This window comes from Struthio camelus, chromosome 8, assembly GCF_040807025.1.
Source record: "Struthio camelus isolate bStrCam1 chromosome 8, bStrCam1.hap1, whole genome shotgun sequence".
NCBI lineage: Eukaryota > Metazoa > Chordata > Aves > Struthioniformes > Struthionidae > Struthio > Struthio camelus.
Genome location: NC_090949.1, coordinates 31152509 through 31171313, shown reverse-complemented (window position 1 = coordinate 31171313; position 18805 = coordinate 31152509). Strand labels below are relative to the sequence as shown.

At 36.4% G+C, this 18805-nt stretch overlaps 1 protein-coding gene across 3 annotated transcripts in view; it reads left to right on the top strand.

Annotated features, from left to right (window-relative positions):
- EPS15 (epidermal growth factor receptor pathway substrate 15) overlaps nucleotides 1-18805 on the top strand; it is a 53772-nt gene that overhangs the window by 14510 nt on the left and 20457 nt on the right. For 2 of the 3 annotated variants that reach the window (XM_068953113.1, XM_068953111.1), the window contains exons 5-13: nucleotides 687-782; nucleotides 1217-1282; nucleotides 1792-1917; nucleotides 2533-2592; nucleotides 3696-3896; nucleotides 5325-5470; nucleotides 6365-6524; nucleotides 10225-10310; nucleotides 15906-15978. In XM_068953113.1, the coding sequence (XP_068809214.1) occupies nucleotides 687-782; nucleotides 1217-1282; nucleotides 1792-1917; nucleotides 2533-2592; nucleotides 3696-3896; nucleotides 5325-5470; nucleotides 6365-6524; nucleotides 10225-10310; nucleotides 15906-15978 (1014 nt within the window). The remainder of the gene's footprint in view (nucleotides 1-686; nucleotides 783-1216; nucleotides 1283-1791; nucleotides 1918-2532; nucleotides 2593-3695; nucleotides 3897-5324; nucleotides 5471-6364; nucleotides 6525-10224; nucleotides 10311-15905; nucleotides 15979-18805) is intronic. The other variant, XM_068953112.1, reaches the window with a different exon arrangement.

Genomic DNA, 18805 nt, shown 5'->3' with positions numbered 1-18805 from the left:
GTAAAACTATTTGCTCTTAAAAATTCCTATTTATCTATTTTGGTGGATTTCATATCGGTATGTTTTGTTTTGAGTTACTCTTCCTTACTTGTAGGTATGAGCTATATGTCAGTCAGACTTGCATGTTAGTGTTGTATTTGTAGTGTAATCTGCTGAAAAGCTGTAATGTGATTTTGCCATGTGATGGTTTGAAGTATGGTTACTTAAATAAATAGCGGCCCATAGAGAACTGCTTCATTTCATGGTAGAAAAAGGAGGAGCTGTAGCATCTAATACTTTTTTTTTTTTTTCCCAAACCTTCCCTTTTTGACTGATGCCTTCTATGCTGTACCTTTCTTCCCTCTCATTTCATCAACCATTGCCTTGAGGATCAGCTCAGTTCCTCCAAGATAAACATATGTAATTGCTACTTTAAATATTCACTGCTCTGCCCTGAAAGAACTGAGTGCTGAAAAGTTAAAGCTAATTATACTAGCCGGGAATCTACTGAACACTCGGAGATAGTAATTACAAACTTTGCCCCACGGGAGGGATCGAGCCATTTCCGACTGCTGCTTTCTCTCACTTTGCGACTCCTTTTGAAACCATTTCCAACCTTTTGTGTATGTAGCAATACTAGAGAAGCTGATTCTTTTGAAATTTGAGTATTTCTCCTCTAATTCTTTAAAATTTCTTTTTTCCTGTAGGAATTTTTTGTGGCTTTACGACTTGTAGCATGTGCACAGAATGGATTGGATGTTTCCCTGAGCAGTCTTAACTTGCCTGTTCCTCCACCAAGATTTGTAAGATTTCTTTTTTTAATGGGAAATACCAATTCATTAATAACAATTACTTTTAAGTGAGCAATTGGAAGAGTTGTTTTAAATAACCATCAAATATTTCTGAAAATGATATTGTAGGGGAGGGGAAAAAAAGGCCATGTGGAATAAGAGTAAAGTAGTGCATGTTCTAGTGGTGATGTAAGTGTCAAATTGTGTAAAATTAGCACTAATACAAGCACTACACATATTTAGTCTTTAATGGAAGAAGCATTTTAAATTTCTTATTCTGAAGTTGGGTATCCCTAATTAGGGCACAAGTGACTAAAATGCAGTTCTGGCTTTGAGAAGTAGTGCCCCCTGAAACAGGGGAATGGTTTTACAAGGTCAGAACCATTTCCCTTCTCATGTGTGTTTTTTGTTTGTTTGTTTTGTGTGTGTGTTCTGTTTTTCACTAGACTGATACTAGCAGTCCTTTGCTACTCAGCGGAGCAGCATCAGCTGATGTACCATGGGCTGTTAAGGTAAACAGTGATATGTAAAGATCAGACTCTTAGCTAGAGTGCTAGAGTTATGATGTGGTTTGCGATAAGACACAAATCTTTTTGAAGACAATATAGTGATAGTGGTACCTATAGTTCATCAACAATTCCTGAATATGAAGTGAATGGTTATCTTTAATTATGAATTAACATTCATGTCAAATCTGTAATTGGGCTAGTAGATCATCTAATCTGATTAAAAACACTTGTCACTTGTGAAATCTCTTCACTGTGCAAAACTTATTTTTTTGAGAATAGTTATCTGAAGCATATTCAAGTAATTGAAGACTAAATCTCATGGGGATTTGGATGAGTCTCTGACTTAAAAATAATAGATTCTCTATATCAAAAGGACTGCAAGGTGTGTTTCTCCCACTGTAAATTCAAAAAAAACCAAACAACATAATACTCTTGAAATAAGTACTGCTCTTTTGGTTATGAGTGTGACTAAGCGTTTCTGTAAGTAGCGTTTGTTTCTTCTGCTCCTGCAGCTAGAAGACAAAGCCAAGTATGATGCTATTTTTGACAGCCTAAATCCTGTGAATGGACTGTTGTCAGGTGATAAGGTGAAACCTGTACTCCTGAACTCAAAACTGCCAGTGGATATCTTAGGACGAGTAAGAATGTCTTTTTACCGAATTGTAAATTCACAAATTCGTAACTGCACTAAACTCGATATCTGTTCAAACTTAAGATCTGTAACAATAAAGTTAACTATGAAATATTGAGTGGCAGCACACTTGCATGCAATTATTCAACTGTAAAAATATTCTTTGATATTTTGATAATCAAATTATCAAAATGGTGATTATCACCTCTCACTATAATGCATCTATTTTGTGTACACTTTAAGACGTGATTTAGGACAGGGTGCTATTAATACTTGTTCTTCTCTTTCTCATTCGCTTGAATCTCTTTTGCTCACGCTTGCTCTCACGCTTGCTCTGTTGCATCTCGCTTGCTCGCGCTAGGATCTCTCTCGCACTCGAGTCGTGTGCTCTCGAATCTCCTTGCGCGCATGCGCTCTCGACTCGCGCTCGCTCTCTCTAGAATCACTCTTCTTTTACACAATTTATATGAATGTATGTTGCTGACTGAAAACTAATGCTGTTAGATTGATAGCTTGGGCTATAATGCAGGGAGGTTGTTCTCACTTTTGTTTTTAATGAGATTTTAAATAGGGAACCACTAAGTTTAGGCAAACTTTCCTATGTTCTGTTTTTTATTGTTAGGTGTGGGAATTGAGCGATATTGACCGTGATGGAATGTTGGATCGAGATGAGTTTGCAGTTGTAAGTACCTTGTTCTTCTACAACTTGGAATTTTGAAAGCTTATTTACAAGGCCTTAAAATGGGTGCATTGTGAGTTAACTTGTGGGCAGGTTCTGTGGTTTCTTTCATTGCCTTTATTCAGAGACCTGAGTGAATCTCTAATACTAGTTAATGTTCCTGTCAGTTTATTCGGTTATTGTCTCACATTACACAGCAATAACGTTATTTGTGGGCTAAATGAACCATTCAAAGCTTAGATCTGTGATCTGCTGTGCCAAATAAGACTTCTTCCACTGAATAACAAGTCTTACACAAACACTGACGGTTAAGCTACTTGATGCCTCAAGATATCTTTGAGGGTTTTTTTAAGTATGTATAAATTCTTCAGACGTTCATAGCAAGTCAGAATTTGAACTCTGTTAATGACAGGCCTGATGAAATAACGTAGGAAGCCATAAATAAGGTTATTTTTCCCCCAAGAGACAGTAAGTGAGGAAAGAGTGGAAGACTCTTGCTTTTGGTAACAAAACTGTAGAGTACTTAGCTGTCAAGTTGCTACTATTTATGCTGTAGTTGTTCAGATTTTTTAGCTTTGAGATGAGGGAATTGATATGATGCTGTAGCCAGATGTTGCAGGTAAATTAAATCGGCAATTTTTATAAAATTAAATTTCTTTAAGTGCAGTTCTGTGTCTTGACTAACAGTCATAAAATTCTTAAAATAGAAAACGACAGCAAAAGAATAGTCACTTAAGTGTAGTGTCTCCTGGAAAAATTGTGAATATATAGAATTTAAATGCTTGAAGTGATCTCTCCTAAAATCTCACAAGTGGTGGTTATAAGCTGGGTTATGGTTAGGAGAATCATTTTGAAGTTAAAAAGGTACTTAGCTTCATTTGCTAAGCATTGAACCTTAAAGGGTAAGTGGTAGTGAAAAGCGTTAAGTCAGAGATCAGTAAAACAGAATTCAGTTGAGAGGGCTTATAAAGGGGAAACGTAATGAAAAGATGCTACAAAGTAATCTCTTAACTTTTTTTTTATATGTATGTTTTTATATGTATGTTTTATATTTTTATTTTCTCTCTGTATATACATACACCCACACGCCTTGTTTTCATGTTAAGGCCATGTTCTTGGTGTACTGTGCTTTGGAGAAGGAACCAGTGCCAATGTCCCTGCCTGCAGCTTTGATGCCACCATCCAAGAGAAAACCTGTTAGCGTTCCAGGAGCAATGCAGTTAATTCCATCTTCAGTGTCTGCTAAAGAGTCTCATCAGTCCTTGCCACCTGTAGGTGTTTTAGCTGCCAAAACACCATTAACACAGGTATAATTCTGAAGTGGTTTGGGGTTAAAAGGTTTCTGTTCTTAATGCTGTGCTTTGGAGTCTGCCGGTATGAAGAGACTTTTTTTTTTTTTTTTTACTATATTTTCTCTTCCTTGCCCCATTGATTTATTGATAAAATTGAGGAGGCTGATGGGAAGACCAAGTTAGGAGAAAGGCTAATTTATCTTATTTTTACATTTTCTGGATGCCTTCAGATATAAACTTTCAGATTTAAAAAAAAAAAAAAACAAACCTCACCTAAAGACTTTGAAGATACTTTAACAATAAATTATTTCAAAGCATCAAACTCAACCCAAAAGTCAGAATGTTAAGAAAACAGTTCAAAAATGTAGTTCAGATACACGTCTGGAGACGATATAATTGTTCTGGCTAAGAATGACTTGAACTTGACAGGTTTTTCTAGCAAATTAGTATCTGTGGTAGGTGTGTGCATGCATGCATGTGTACTTGTAGGTGTGTGCATGCATGCAGAGTTTGAAAAGGAGTTTGTCGCAAATGTGGTTATTGGGAAACTTGACAAAAAAAAAAAAAAGCACCTTATTTAATCCTGGTAGTTTTAGAATACAGAATTAAGGAACATTTCCTGTTTCTCTCCAAAAGAAGAAAAATTTGAGAAAGGGGATTAAGGTAAGAATTGCAGTGCTTTCAGGCCTAAGATGCTGCTTGGATGTTTACTTGACTGACCGAAGTCTTGTTAGCGTATTTATTACAAAGTTGTGCCATCCTGGGTGAATGTCTCAGTGTATGCTTTTTATGCAGCACCATTTGGATTTCATGCAGTAATTGTTCTTGTACACTGAAATTAATGTGTAGATGCACAGCAGTTGAAGCCATCTTCACTGAAAAAATGCATGTGTGTTTTATGGTAGTCTAGCACTTGAAAAAACTGCCACGGTAAGAGATATTGCAAAAATTCCCATCTTACCTTGATGGGAGCATTCAAACCTGTGATTAAGAATGTCCCGGCTATTAACTGTCCAGGCTTGACCAGTTCTGCAGTTCCTCTGGTTAAAGCTCTTCAGCTGTATAAAGAGGAATAAAAATGAAGGAGTCGGACAGTAAGCAGGAGGGGTGTGACTCAGTACGATGATGAGGACACAACTGCATGTTAGGAGAAGGTCTGGGCTCCAGGGACTACTTGATGCGTAGACAAGGAGGCAAAGCGATACCCACTACCCTGAGTGCTTTACCGATGTAAATATTTTGCTTCTCTTCTTGGAGTTACTTGCAGTTCTCTGTACAGCTCTCTTTTGGGGGATAAAACTTATTCATGAGCTAGGCATCTATATCACTTTTTAAATCTGTGTTGTAGTCCTTGAATTATGTAACTCCTGAAAGTAATTAATCTGAAAACAGACTTGCCTTTATCTTAATATTATGGTTCTTTTTCCCTTCCATCCCCCACAGTGGGTTGTATCGCCTGCAGACAAAATGAAGTACGATGAGATCTTTGTGAAAACCGACAAAGACATGGATGGCTTTGTGTCAGGTGTGGAAGCCAGAGAACTGTTCTTGAAGACAGGACTGCCTTCTGCTCTGCTTGCACATATCTGGTAGGGATTTTTTCAGTGACAGCTGTTGAGACAATGGGATGGTTCTCACTCATTCTCAGCACTCTTCATGAAAAGTGCTGTGTTGATATTTCTGGAAAATGAAGGTTTTGTTTATACAATAAGGTGGGCTCTGTATGAGTAGTGGTAATGTATTTGCTTCTACTTTTGGACTGAAACGGAGGGAAAGCAGGTTCGTTCTATGTTTTGTCATCTCCTAGCTGGAACAGAGAAGGAGCCGGAACGGAAATAGTTACAAATACTAGTTACTTCAGTTAAACCTTCATATTTAAGGCATTATCGTGTTGCTCTGCATCTGAGCCCTGATACACTATCCATACCCTGGTGATGACAGTTATCTGTACAAAACTTCTAGCGTGTGAGACTTGAGGCCTGTGTAGTTCTGGAGCTTGTTTGTGTCTTTCACTACTGCCAGTAGTGATACCTACTGCTTTTTTGTTTGTTTTTATGCCTCTACAGAATAAGCTAATGCAGGGCCCTTTCTTAGGAAAAAAAAAAATCTATTTTTTCAAGATATGCTTAATATAATCTCTAATTTAGGAAAATTAGATAAATGTGGTGTCTGTAAGAGGTTCCTTAATTAGCAGGAGCTTCAGTTACAGATACTCAGGTATCGCTGCTGACTCACAGGCCTGATTGTGCCTTTCAGCAGATCCAGAACCCTTTGTAATGGAACTGTACACCTTAGCATGGGAAGAGAAAATGGTTGTGTATGTTTGAGTAACGTTTCCTGTTTATTACCAAGCCCAGCTCCTCCACTGCGTTTTTTAAAATGAGGAGATAGACTAGCAATTTTCAGTTTTGAATGACAGCAAGTACAATAAACAGGGTTGTACTTGCGGAAATTAGGATTTGGTTTGTTTCATGTCTGAACAGGGCTCTCTGTGACACAAAAGACTGCGGAAAGCTTTCAAAGGAACAGTTTGCCTTGGCTTTCTATTTAATTAATCAGAAGTTAACAAAGGGCATCGATCCACCTCAGGCCCTGACTCCAGAGATGATTCCACCTTCTGACAGGGGTGTCAGTTTACAGAAGGTAAGGATGGGTTTGGCATTTTGATACAAATCTCAAATGCAAGAAAAGGTTAATTTCAAAGGCTACATAAGAAGCGGATCAAGTACTGGCATACCTTAAATCTAACATAATATCAGAGGGAAAACAAGTCTTAATTACAAAGAAGAGACAAAACACCGCTCCATTCATGTTCCAAAATGAAGTTGCCATTTACTTAACCTGCCAACCAAGCGGAGAGATCTTATGTTGAGAAAGCATGATTTTCTGTTTTGAAAGAGTAATCCTCTTCCTGCCTGTCTGAAGAGATTTTAGTTTGCATCTGAGGTAACATGCACAAGTTTAATGTTTTTCTCCTAATGTCTTTACAGTTACCTTTTTCACATTTCTTTTTGAAGAAGTCTCAAAATAATGTGAACTACTTGAAGTTGTGATCAGATATTTAAAGTTTCAAAAGTAAATGATCCAACTATTTTATAATTCAAAGACAGTTTAAATGTCCTCATAGCCTGCTGATTGTCCTACATTCTGTTGCGAAATTAAGATACATCTCAGCTGTCGAAGCTGTAATAATTACAACAACAGAGGTCACAGCAAATTCTTACTTTTCTTACGCATCAAAGTCTGATGTGGATTACCTTTTCTTGGTTGTGCAAAACATTGACCTAATTCTACAACTTTCTTGAACAGAATGAAAAATTTTCACCTGAAAAAAATGAGAAACTCAAAATTTGGCACTACTTTTGAGTTTCTGTAACTGATACCTAATTTCTTTTTACATTCTGTTTTTAAAAAGTAATTGCTTTATTTGCAACTCTACTAATCTTTTTTTATATGTTTGCTTTCCTTTCTATGTCTCTTTTCTAGTTTGGACTGTTTTTTCCATTCTGCACCACTCTGCTTTTCATCTTTATTATTCTGTCAGTTTGTTAACTCTGCTTTCTCAAGGTTAGAGAATCTTTGCTTTTCTAATATTTACTGTCTGTTGGTTTAATAATGAGCATCCTTCTAAGACGCTTAAATAATCATTGAAATAGCACAACACTCTCTGAAGTGTCACAATATGTTGCTGTCTCAAAGTATTGCCGTTTTCCAGTGCTGTTCATCTGGAACAATCCCAACTGACACAGTGTATATTTAGTTTACTCCTGTGTAGAAAATGTTTTGTGGGGTGAGTCTCTGTGGCTGTTGTGTTAGTAATATGTGCTGCTTAAACTTAAAGAGAAAAATGTTATTTCTTATCATATTGACACTGCTGGGGAAGTGTATTCCCCCAAATTGAAAGCTGACAGTTATAATTAGGACTTTTTACTGATTATATTGCAGAAAATGTAGTGATCAAAGCACATTAGATGAGATCAGCCTTGTTTACTGCTATTCTATGTGTATATTGTTTTCATAGAACTCTTAAAGACATCAGTTGAATTTTGCAGTGATTTTGCATTACTAACATACAAGATAAGATTAAGACTATTTTGAAAGAAGGTAAGAGGTGTCTTTTAGTTAGCTCTGTAAATCCTTACCGTGAATTCATTTTACCAGATTGAGCTGACGGTTCAGCTCATTTTGAGCTTTTTCAAAAGAGATACTGTCTCGTTTGTTAATATGAAAGAACTTCCTTGCCCAAGATTATGGCTCAAAGATTGAATCAAACAGTAAGAGCAGTAGAGAGATATAATTTTTTTTGAAGTGGTGTGGCTTAAAGAATAAAATTACTATTAGGCTTCCTCTTCTGACTTAACAGATATAAACACAGTAGCAGAAATATCTATAAATATAAATGTAATTGATTATGTTTTTAGGGTAGGGGAAGCTATTTGGCAATCTTTCTTGGTAGATGTTCAAAATATATATGCATGTGTAATGCTATTATCTAATACTCTGTTTTCTTACAGAATTTCATTTCAATACTAGTGTAACTGTTATGTTTCAATGTTGAAACTTGACTGCAAATGGGAATTTCATAAATGGGAAATAGCAGCAGTCTAGTATTTGTTGCTGTTTCTTTACCAGATCAGTCTTGTTTGTAGTTGCCAAGTTTACACTTGTGTTATCAGTCTTGAGTCTTAAAAGGAGCTTGCATGTAAGTTTTAAAGGAATTTTCACATGTGAGTTAAAACCTAGCTTCCTTCATCATTCTATCTTGATTGAGTCTTACTGCTATCTTGAATTAAAAACTCTTAAGCATTGTTTGCATGTGTTTCTTAAATGGCAGTGAATAGTTCTAACTTCTGTCTTTAACTTCTTGACTTGTATTTTGAAGCTAAAAATGTTTGTTTTTCTATTTTCCCTCCTCCAGTTTTCCTGAAAAGTCGAAAATGAGATTGAATTACATTTTTTAAGGTTTTGTGCTAAACCTAATGTGCAGAATTTCTCTAATGGATGAGAGAAGAAAACCCAGAAGGAATTTGTACTTCTGGCTAATACCTCCATGTTTTTCTCCTGTCCCCTTTATAGGAAAGGGAGAAGTTTTTTCTCACTAGAACACCATGAGCAAGTTGACAAAACTCCTGAGTAATTTTTTTTAGGATAAGACTGAACTTCCTATATAAACTTCTGTTTTGCCAATTTGAGAAACTGTACATTAACCAGTTCAAGAATGGCTGTATGTTTTTGATTCTCCATTCATGCGCTTTACTCTTTTAAAATGTGCACATATAATCTATAGTTCTACAGAATAAAATTCTCTGCCACAGTGTGTTCAGATTTACTGGTTTAGGTCTTTTGTTTTATTTTTTTCTCCTCCTCTAAGCATAAACTTGAATAAACACATAATGAATAACATCTGAAGTTTCGTTGGAAATAAACCAAGAATTTAAAGATTCTTTTTTTTTTCCTTTTTATTTGTGTTACTTTGAAGAACCTACATGCTTTTAAAATTAATAATACATATATGTACATATCCTCTGTACGTTATATTTGCCCTGAATAATTTTATTCAAGGCTTGAAGGAAATAATCTATTTATAGAAGGTAGTTAGAATGAGTATGGCTTCCTAAATATATTTGTGTTGTGACAAGGCCCACTCAAATAGCTAGTGTTTGCTAATTTGTCTTTAGGGTTTGTTCTGCATCATTTATGTTTAATTGTTCTTTGAAATAATTCGTATTAAAGTGTTCTTTTTATTATAAAGAAATGGGAACTCATGGGTCAGTCTTATCTATAACTTAGTCTGTATCATCAAAGTTTCAGTCAGTACTCTGGTGATTCTTGTTGAACTTAGCTTGATATGACTCAAAAGCATCACAAATCATGTGTCAGTCCTCTGCAACATGAGGATCACCAACGTGAAGAGCTACTTTTTCTTTCTTTCTTTCTTTCTTTTTCTTTCTTCCTTTTTCTTAATTAGTAAACCAAGCCACTTTTAAATGAATGCTAGGAAGCCAGCTACAATACAATAACTAAAACAAATCTCATAAGGTAGAACTAATATTTTTGTTGTCAGTTTTGGGTTTTTGGTTTTTTGGTATGATAAGGTGGTCTTGCAGTTTGGTGGAAGATGTCATCAAGAGTTTACAGAAGACAAACTCAGGTTGAGTTACTAGATGTATTGGATGTGTTGTGTGTTCAGTTAATCTAGCATCTAAACTGCTTTTAAAGGTCCAAGATTCTAAGTTTAATGTTACAAGCAGTTGTTATTTTTTTGATGGCATGCACTGTCCTCTTGTAAAGTGAAGATGTGTTACTGTAAACTAACAGTAATTTTCTTTTTTGTATTTTTCAGAGCACTCAAGGACTGAGTTCTGTAGCAGACTTTTCTGCAATTAAAGAACTTGATACATTAAACAATGAAATAGTAGACCTGCAGAGGTAGGTAAAGGAGGAGTAGTCTTAGTTGTCTTAGATTCTTATGTTACTAGATGTTGTTTTAAAAACAATTCAACACTTAACAGAAATCCTGAATGTAATACAGTCTACTTTGCTAGTATCAGCGGTGAGTATGTCTGTAAGATGATTCTAGTATTGCATTGTGTAACACTTCTGCTCTTTGCTCTCTCAGATGAGTGCGTTTAATAGCAGCAAGACTGCTATTAAAAGTCTCTATCATGCCTTCTGGACATGTGTGAGAGCTGCATGTCTTGGCACCACAAGATTGAAACCTCTCCCCTGTTCATCTGTGACGGACCGAAACAGAGCAGGTCTTTAAGATGCTGGACCCATGATACAAATTGGTGCTAGTGACCTTTTATTTGTGCACTCCTAAAGACTTTTTTCCAGTGGAAGGAAGGAAGTGAGACAGGAAAATCTGAAAGATCGGCAGCTTTCTTGATCACTGAAAGATCAAGAAGTAAACAGGGTAGAGAGCGGAAGATGGCAGTTTCCATATGGACCTCTGCTAGGATTTTGATAGTGGTAAAGAAGATGGTCGTGCTCCTCTTCTGCTTGGTGAAATAAACGGTTGCACGGGGAAGAATGCTTTTTAATTTGAGAAGTTCCACTAAGAATTTTTAAGGTAGTTAAGAAGATGACTTAAAGTCACTAAGAAAATTAAGTTCATAAATGTTGTACAGTCCTTGCAGATGTATTTCTTCAGTGATTTTTGGTACTATCGTAGATCTACTGTAAACTCTTTTTCTATTGAGAACAGTCTGTTAATTCTAGTATTTTACAAGTGAGGGTGCTTTGCCATGATGACATTTGCCTGTCTTATTCATGTCACTTGTAGGAATGATTTAATTTGGCAAGGTGTCAAAGCACAGTCTGTTTCCTAAATATGTAGATGTTTTCAACTTCAGTGACTGCTTATTCTCTCTCTTTTTACTCCCACTGTCTCTTCACTTCTCTCTGCTCTGGTTTCCTCTGTTCTTGTTTAGATTGTTTTAGTGCCAGTTCCGGACTCATGCTTTTATTAAGTTGAGATTTGATTTACAAAGAGCTGCGTTACTTTGCTATGTGTATCTTTGAGGAAAATAGATCGTTCATTAGCATGAATTTTTAGATGAAACTTTTTTACCAGGCGTGATTGCAGCCTAACGTGCAAACCAGTCTGTTATATTTTAGTGATTTTTACTTTTTTCTTTCCCATGGGGAGATGGGAAGGAACCATGGCATTTGGATAGTCATTGCTTCCACTTCTTTATTGGCCCATATATTTGGATAGTTATTTAAGACACCCTTGGAGGACGATAGATTGTTTGCAGTATGCTTTGAAGATATGACAGGGACAAATATTACTGTTTTTAATTTTAGAAAAGGGAAATTTGCTTTGATACGGTTTAGAGGCCCAGAATAGGACTAGATTAATTATCAAAGGCTTAAGGCTGTATTTCAAACTGAAGTGTAACAGTAAGAGATGTGTGCTGTTCCACTGAGAATGACTGACACTCTGTCAATGTAATAAAGTTAATTGTGGCTCCAGTGAAAAATATATTTATTTGTTGGAAAAAAAAATTATGATTGACTTAGAAATCCTTTAGCTGCTGTGGAAGAGTTATTTTGTTAGCAAAGTAAATATTACTGTTTGTGCATTCCATAAGTGCAGGTGGTAATGTCAGGCAACAGGAATGTCAGGAAACTTGATTTTTTTATCTTTGGGAAACTCATAGTTTTTAAGTAGAACTGGTTATGTATCCTTCCCGTCTTAGTAGTTCACTTATAAAAAGATAATTGAAACTTAACTTATTTTTGGTCATCATTAAACAAAACATATTGTTCAGCTTTTTTATCGAAAATGTAATGATTTCAGTCCATGAACTCCACTAAGATGCATCCATGAGAGCTGCATCTATGAGGCCCAGTAATAGAATATTGGATCCATTTTTGAAGTGCACATTATTTAAAAAAAAAAAAAAAAAACCAACAAACAAAACCCCCACCCAACCTGAAACAGCAGAGGAGTGTCAGCAGATAAGATAATCAAAAGAATGATAGTGCCTGGAAGACATGGCTCTGAGAGACTGAACAAAAAACTCTTAAGATATATTTGTTGCTCATCAGTTTACAGGATGGAAATATTTCTGATAGCTAATAGTTTTTGAATCTCATTCAGTAAAAAACATAGTATCAGGAAGATGAAGCTTGAGAATCAGATGAGGAATAAAATGCAGAACACTTACTAGTGAGCACAGTTTCCCAGTGATTTGTCTAGGGATGTTGTGGAATCCGCATCGTTTTGGGCCTGTCAGCACTGCTACTTTCTTCAGAAGGCTTCTAAATTCAGTTTCAGTTGCAATATATTTTTAGAAAGCTATCTGTGAAGCTTTTTTTGATCACTATTGTGGGAGGCTGGACCAGATGTTCTTAATATTCCTTTTGGGCCATAAAACCTCTTTTTGTTCCCCAGCAACCATGCTTTGCTTTTGTGCATTCAAAGCTAGCTGTGACCCACTGATGAGCTGGAATTCTTCAGCTTTAACAGTACCACGTTTCTCTCTAAGCATATAAGTAGTTGAGCTTAATTTCATACAGCTCTCCAGAACTGCCGTCCTTCATGTATGTTGGACAGCAACAGTTATACTGGCTTAAATACAAGCCAGTTTAAAAGGGACCGTAAAGCTGCTAAGTCAGTCTCTCAAAAGTAAGGAAATAGCAGAGTGTGCCCAGAAAAACAGGGCACTGACATCAGACCTTTGTTTCAAAGTTCAGGGATCTACAGCTCCTTAGCAAAGTAGTGATAAGAATTTTAATATATGCTAGATGCTTTCTTCTAAACTCTGTCTTGGAAGTAAACGACCTGTTGTAACTGGAAAAGATGGTGGGAGGGAAAGAAGGGGAGGAGAAACTAGGCAAGCCTTTCCTTCCAGCATTGCCAAACTCAAGTACTGCAGTGTGAATTTCCAAACTTACAGAAGTATGTGAAAGTAAGAATGCTGGGCAACTGTGAGCGCAGATGATGCTTCCAGCTCTGTCTCCAGTCATCGGTCACTTATTATAGGAAATAACTATGAATTTTTTTCTAGCTTTTCTAGCTAATATGGTTCTAAGTGTTTGTAGTGTGCTGACTCCCATTCAAAAATGGTTATATTCCATTCGCAAATTAGTATACAATTTCTGGATTTACTGTGATTATTTGTTTGTAAATTCTGAAGTATTTATGCTGGAGAAACTGTCTTAGGTTTTCTTAAGAAATTGCTTTTAATTTATTTGGTGTGAGGTTCTCCTGACCTGATTCCTATTCAAATATGTAGGGAAATTGTATTGCCTTCATAAATTGATTGAAGCTGGTTACAAATGTCCTTTATTGGCAAGCCTAGAAGTTTGTTGTTTGTTGGTTTATTTTTCTCCCCCCCCCCCCCCCCATCGAGTGTTGGTATGGTATGGGGCTTTATGAGCCAGGAAATTTGTCATATCCGATAAATCAATTATTTGTTGCTTGTTTTTGGTTTTTTCAGTTGCTGAGCATTCCTACAGGGGCATACCAGATAGTTTGTAAAAGAAATGGAGAATGAGTGAATTAAGAAGAATTAGTGAATTAAGTAGGTCTCTGTGTTGTCCTTTTTGAAACAAAGGTGCATTACTGTTTGGTGGGGGAGTGGATATCTGTAGACTGTATACGTTCAACTTGTTTTCCTTTGCCCAAGACCACTGCTTAGGGTTTTCTTGTTCTGCCTGACTGTAATTTTTTCATTCAATCTTTCCAATTAATTGATTGTTTTGCACTTTGGCCAGTGTAAGTCAGCTGGGGGTGGGTATGGTAGCCTGCTATATGCTTACCTATGTCCAGATTCCAAGGCTTTGGTACCCGACTTCTGCTGAAATGGGTTGGAAGTGGGCTTCACCTCTGGTGCTCTTTTAGGCACATCAGTGACAGTGGTGTAGAAGGGCTATACATTAAGGCACACATACCTGCTTGTATTTCCTATTTTCTTTCAATTTTCCTACCTTAGTTAAAGACCAAAAAAAAAAAAAAAAAAGGATTTATTTACCTAGTACAGGTCAATTATTCCATCTTTTATCAGGACTAATATGCCTGAATGTTTGCTGTGCTTGACATGTGTCTGAGGGCTTGAAGGTATTTTTCAACCCGACTTGTATTTAGATCCATCGACGTGCTTTGCTGGGGTTGAGATTCTTCATTAATGGAGAGTTAAGGAACACAAAATCAACAGAACTTCTTTCAGCTCCATATTGCAACATTTTAAATGTCTAAGTAAAATTATGCGGAAAATACTGGTCTTTTGGGATGTGCTCTGCAAGTCACTCTTTAATCAGATACTAGAATAAACAAAAGCAGAATATAATAAACGGTAATTATTTTTCAGAACAAATGTTCATTTAAGAACAGTGTGACACCTGGATTTTTGTTTTCTTCCCTTTGTATACAATCTAGCAGAAAAAAGAGAACTTTTGTAGAGCAGACCCGCTTGACTTTGGGGACAGAAATGGTCTATTTCTTATTAGATAAGGGGAAATAATAAAATTAACTTTAATTTTGTATTGATTACCATGCTTTGGCTATTAAATACAACGTTGCCTTAATGTTAGTGATCTCTTAGTAATATCACTTAATAGCTTTTCACTACGGTATTTCAGTTAGATATATTAGGTTTACTGTCATAGCACAAGTATTAACTTTTAATGTGTGTTTTAATTTAATAATGATATCTTTACCAAAAGTAAGCATCTGCATAGAAAATAATTGACTAATACAAAAGCTGCTGTTAAAACTGTAAAGCCTAGTACTTTTCTGCATCTGTGAAAGGAAAAATGATTGCATATGCTGTCCAGAGGGAAACACTTTTTTTTTTTTTTAAATTAACAGAAGCATTTTTAAGTTGTGGAGGTTTCTTTCTTTCTTTCTTAAAGCTATTGCTATCTTTGACTGCCAAGAATGTATTGGTGATAATTCCCCTGTCAGCAGTAATCACTCTTAAGCTTGAATAAACATCTGTAGGGACAGACTTGACATGACGCAGCAAATAACTATGTATGGAGTCTCTAAGCACATACTGATCATGGCAATCTAACATCCCTTCTGACTGAGCTTACCCACACAGATATCTGAAATCTGATAGGCAAGGTTAATTAATCAGCTGGGTCGGCCTCCTGGAAACGTTTTCTAGCTGCTGTCAGCACAGGAATTACTGTGATTGCAAGGGTTAATACATAGAATCTGATGCAATCCCTCCCACTTTTCCCAGCAGTTTTCATTAGGCAAGTGCTCCATGGCAACAGTGAGATCACTGAAGACGGTATTTCATTGATTTCTCCTTCCCGCCCCCTTCCGTTTTTGAGCCGTTCTTATCACTGAAGTGCAGTTGGGTGAAAAGACATTTTTTTAATGCAGATCACTTATATAGGCTTCTGTCTTGTAAATAATTTGGGAAGCAGAAATCCCCTACATTTTTTCTGTGTTTAATGTTTCACTATGTATTTAAAGAGAGATACAGGTTTAGGAAGCTGGATAACTGTACCTGGTGTAGCTGATGTTCTTAAGTATTCTTGCATTGTTTGCTGGTCTTCTAGGGAAAAGAATAATGTAGAGCAAGACCTGAAGGAGAAAGAAGATGCCATCAAACAGAGGACGAGTGAGGTCCAGGTAAATAAGACACAGAATTACTGCTGAGATATCTGATATTGAACCATGTGGTGTTTTAATGGCAGTGGGATTACTGAGTCTTAAGATCGCATCACTTATTCAGTGGTGGCTAAGAAAAAGAATATTCTTTGAAATGTATTTGTTGTGTGAATGTGGGTTGGTGGGGGTGTTTATATAAATATATGAACTCTTAAAATGTGTAGCCTATCTGGAGTTCTAATTCAAAGCAAAGCTATTTAATGTGTAATTAAAATGAAGAAGACACTAATATTGCAAATTAATAAAATCTTAAGTGGTTGAGTTAAATGGGACTTGTACATGGGACTGTTTAAGAGTCATAGTAATTGCCAGCTTGGGAGAATGATATTGCCTTAAGTTAATTTTGCCTGAAGTGAGTGAATTCAAAAATAAAATCCATTTGATTTTTATTTAAAAGGATGATATTGAACTTTCCAGAATATTAGAAAATTTGAATGTCATGAGTATTTTAAATGAATTAAAAATTATGTAGTCAACATCAGTGTTTAGGGTGCTAACAGACTAGCCCTGAATTAAATGCTGCAAAGCAGTATTTCAGTTAAATCGTAAGCTGCAAAAGCAGCTGGTATTGCTGCATTAAGAAAAAAAACCTCCAGTGAGATGTCTGATCATCTAAATTTCTTTTAAGAATAATAGTGGAAAATAAATTATTTAGTTAAAAGTAAATAATGCAAGACTTGGTTAAGAGTAAATAATGCAAGATTGCTGCATTTTACTTCGTGTAAGGGGAAAAAAAAAAGCCTGTGTGTTACCTCTGTGGTGAATTTTGTGCTTGACTATCAAGCCAGGATATCTTCAAGCCAGGATGATGATGATTAATAGCGTGACCTTTCAGGAGATAATCTGATGCTTGTCTGTTAGTCGCAATGGCAGCCAGCTACAGCAACTGAGGAAATGCATACAGAGGTTGCCCATGCCTGTGATTTCTGTCCATGCATGCAGTGATCATTCCACTCCCCACTATGCAGAATACCTTTTCACACTGTTAAAATGTGTTACTGGTATTTTTTTGACATGTATACATGATAATTCTGTTAATCTGCTCTGGAATCTGTATGTGTGTTCATGTGAAGGTTGCTCTCTGGCATCTCTTTCACAAGAGGTATGTAAAACTAGATCAAAAGCCTTAGATCTAATTCCTGCTTTAGAAGGCCTAAAATATTACAGTGTTAGTATGATCTGTGTATATGTTTATCATCTACTGTTTGATAGTCAGCTGCATCACAGAATCAATGAAACCATTGTGCCCAGAGCAGTAGAAGCAATTGTCATACGCCCTTAACCTCTTAGTGATCACACAAGCTATTTGTCCCTTGTTAATGCTGAGTTCTTTCAGACTGCAGAGAAGGGACAGTCTGTTACTGGTTTATCTGAAAAATGACAGACCATCAGCATCAAGTGGGATATGCCTGCAGCATTTATTTGAGTTTGTGGCCTTTTATCTCTTATCTCCTTACTCCTTAATTTTGGAGGACCTGTTCGGTGAAACTTTCTAGAACTTGAGAAAATGTTGGTGACGGACTACGAATGTTTTTACATCATCCTGCTTTCTTCTGCTTTATTCTAAGAGTGGCATTTTTAAAGATGGTATACAAAACCATCATGTTCTAGTGTGCCACCTTTGATAAGGCTAATTTAGTGGCATCTTTCTCTGGGGCTTGTGATACCAGGATTACTCCCATGGATGCAAATTATCATCTCACAGATATCCACAATTTGTGATGAGTTGAACTAATTCTATGGGAGGAAAGATTTCTGTATAAAATATTTTATTTATTTTATTTACTATGCAAATAAAGAGCAAAAATTGGGAAGCTTCTAAGGTACCCTTCCCTAACTACTTCCGTGATTGGATTAGCATTCTTTCACAAATTCAGGAGCAATGATCTCGGGTATGAATTATTCCCTCAAAGAAGAGAACTCTGGGTTTTACAAAGTTAACATATTACTAAAACATTAGTTTTTGAACACATATCAAGTACAATTTGTAAGTGCCTTCACCTCGCTGTCCCCTTTTTCTCTCATTTCCCTCACCCAGCTTCTTTCGTTTACTAAGCTGCTTTGCTAGACCCAGGTGTTGATGCTCCTCAGCAGCTAGCCACTGCCTCAAGCAGCGGGCTCCTGGCCACATCCATGAGGTTCTCATTGTCCATCTAGCATCTCACGTGCACGTGTATGGTTTGTCAGTCTAACTACCAAGACGCAGAAATGAGTGATTCTCCTGGTACTCCCAACAACAACTGCATGTTCCCCGTAATTTCACTAATACTAAGTCAAAAGGTCTATGTTTTGCTCTTCAGTAGGACATTGAAACTTTTGTAAAGAGATTTTTAGAATAAGTGCATGTGACTAATAAACAAAGCATAATACATGTTCAGATCTATGGAAGAATATATCTGCGTATGAGATCCTGTTTCAGGGCTGTTCTCCTCTCTGAAAGGTATTTCAGGATGAATAGTCTCTTTTCAATGAGCCCAGAATGCTTCTGGTCTTTTCTTCAAGCCTTTTGGTCTCCTTGTTGGCCTGAATTTCCTTAAAAACAGGCTTATGCTCTGAGTATCTCTGTCAGCATTGGGTTTTCCCTATGCTTTGTTGCAGTGCACCAAAGCCATTAGAAAGTCAGTAAAGTTTGACTTGTCTGTACTCTTTCTGACTTGAAGGTTCTTAGTGCTTGAATTAAGAATAGTGTGGCTATTAAATCCATTGTCTGTCTTTTTGTGGAAATACAGATCTTTTGAGATTTCCTTGTCCTATGCTACATTAGCATGTAAAGTTACCACGATTGTAA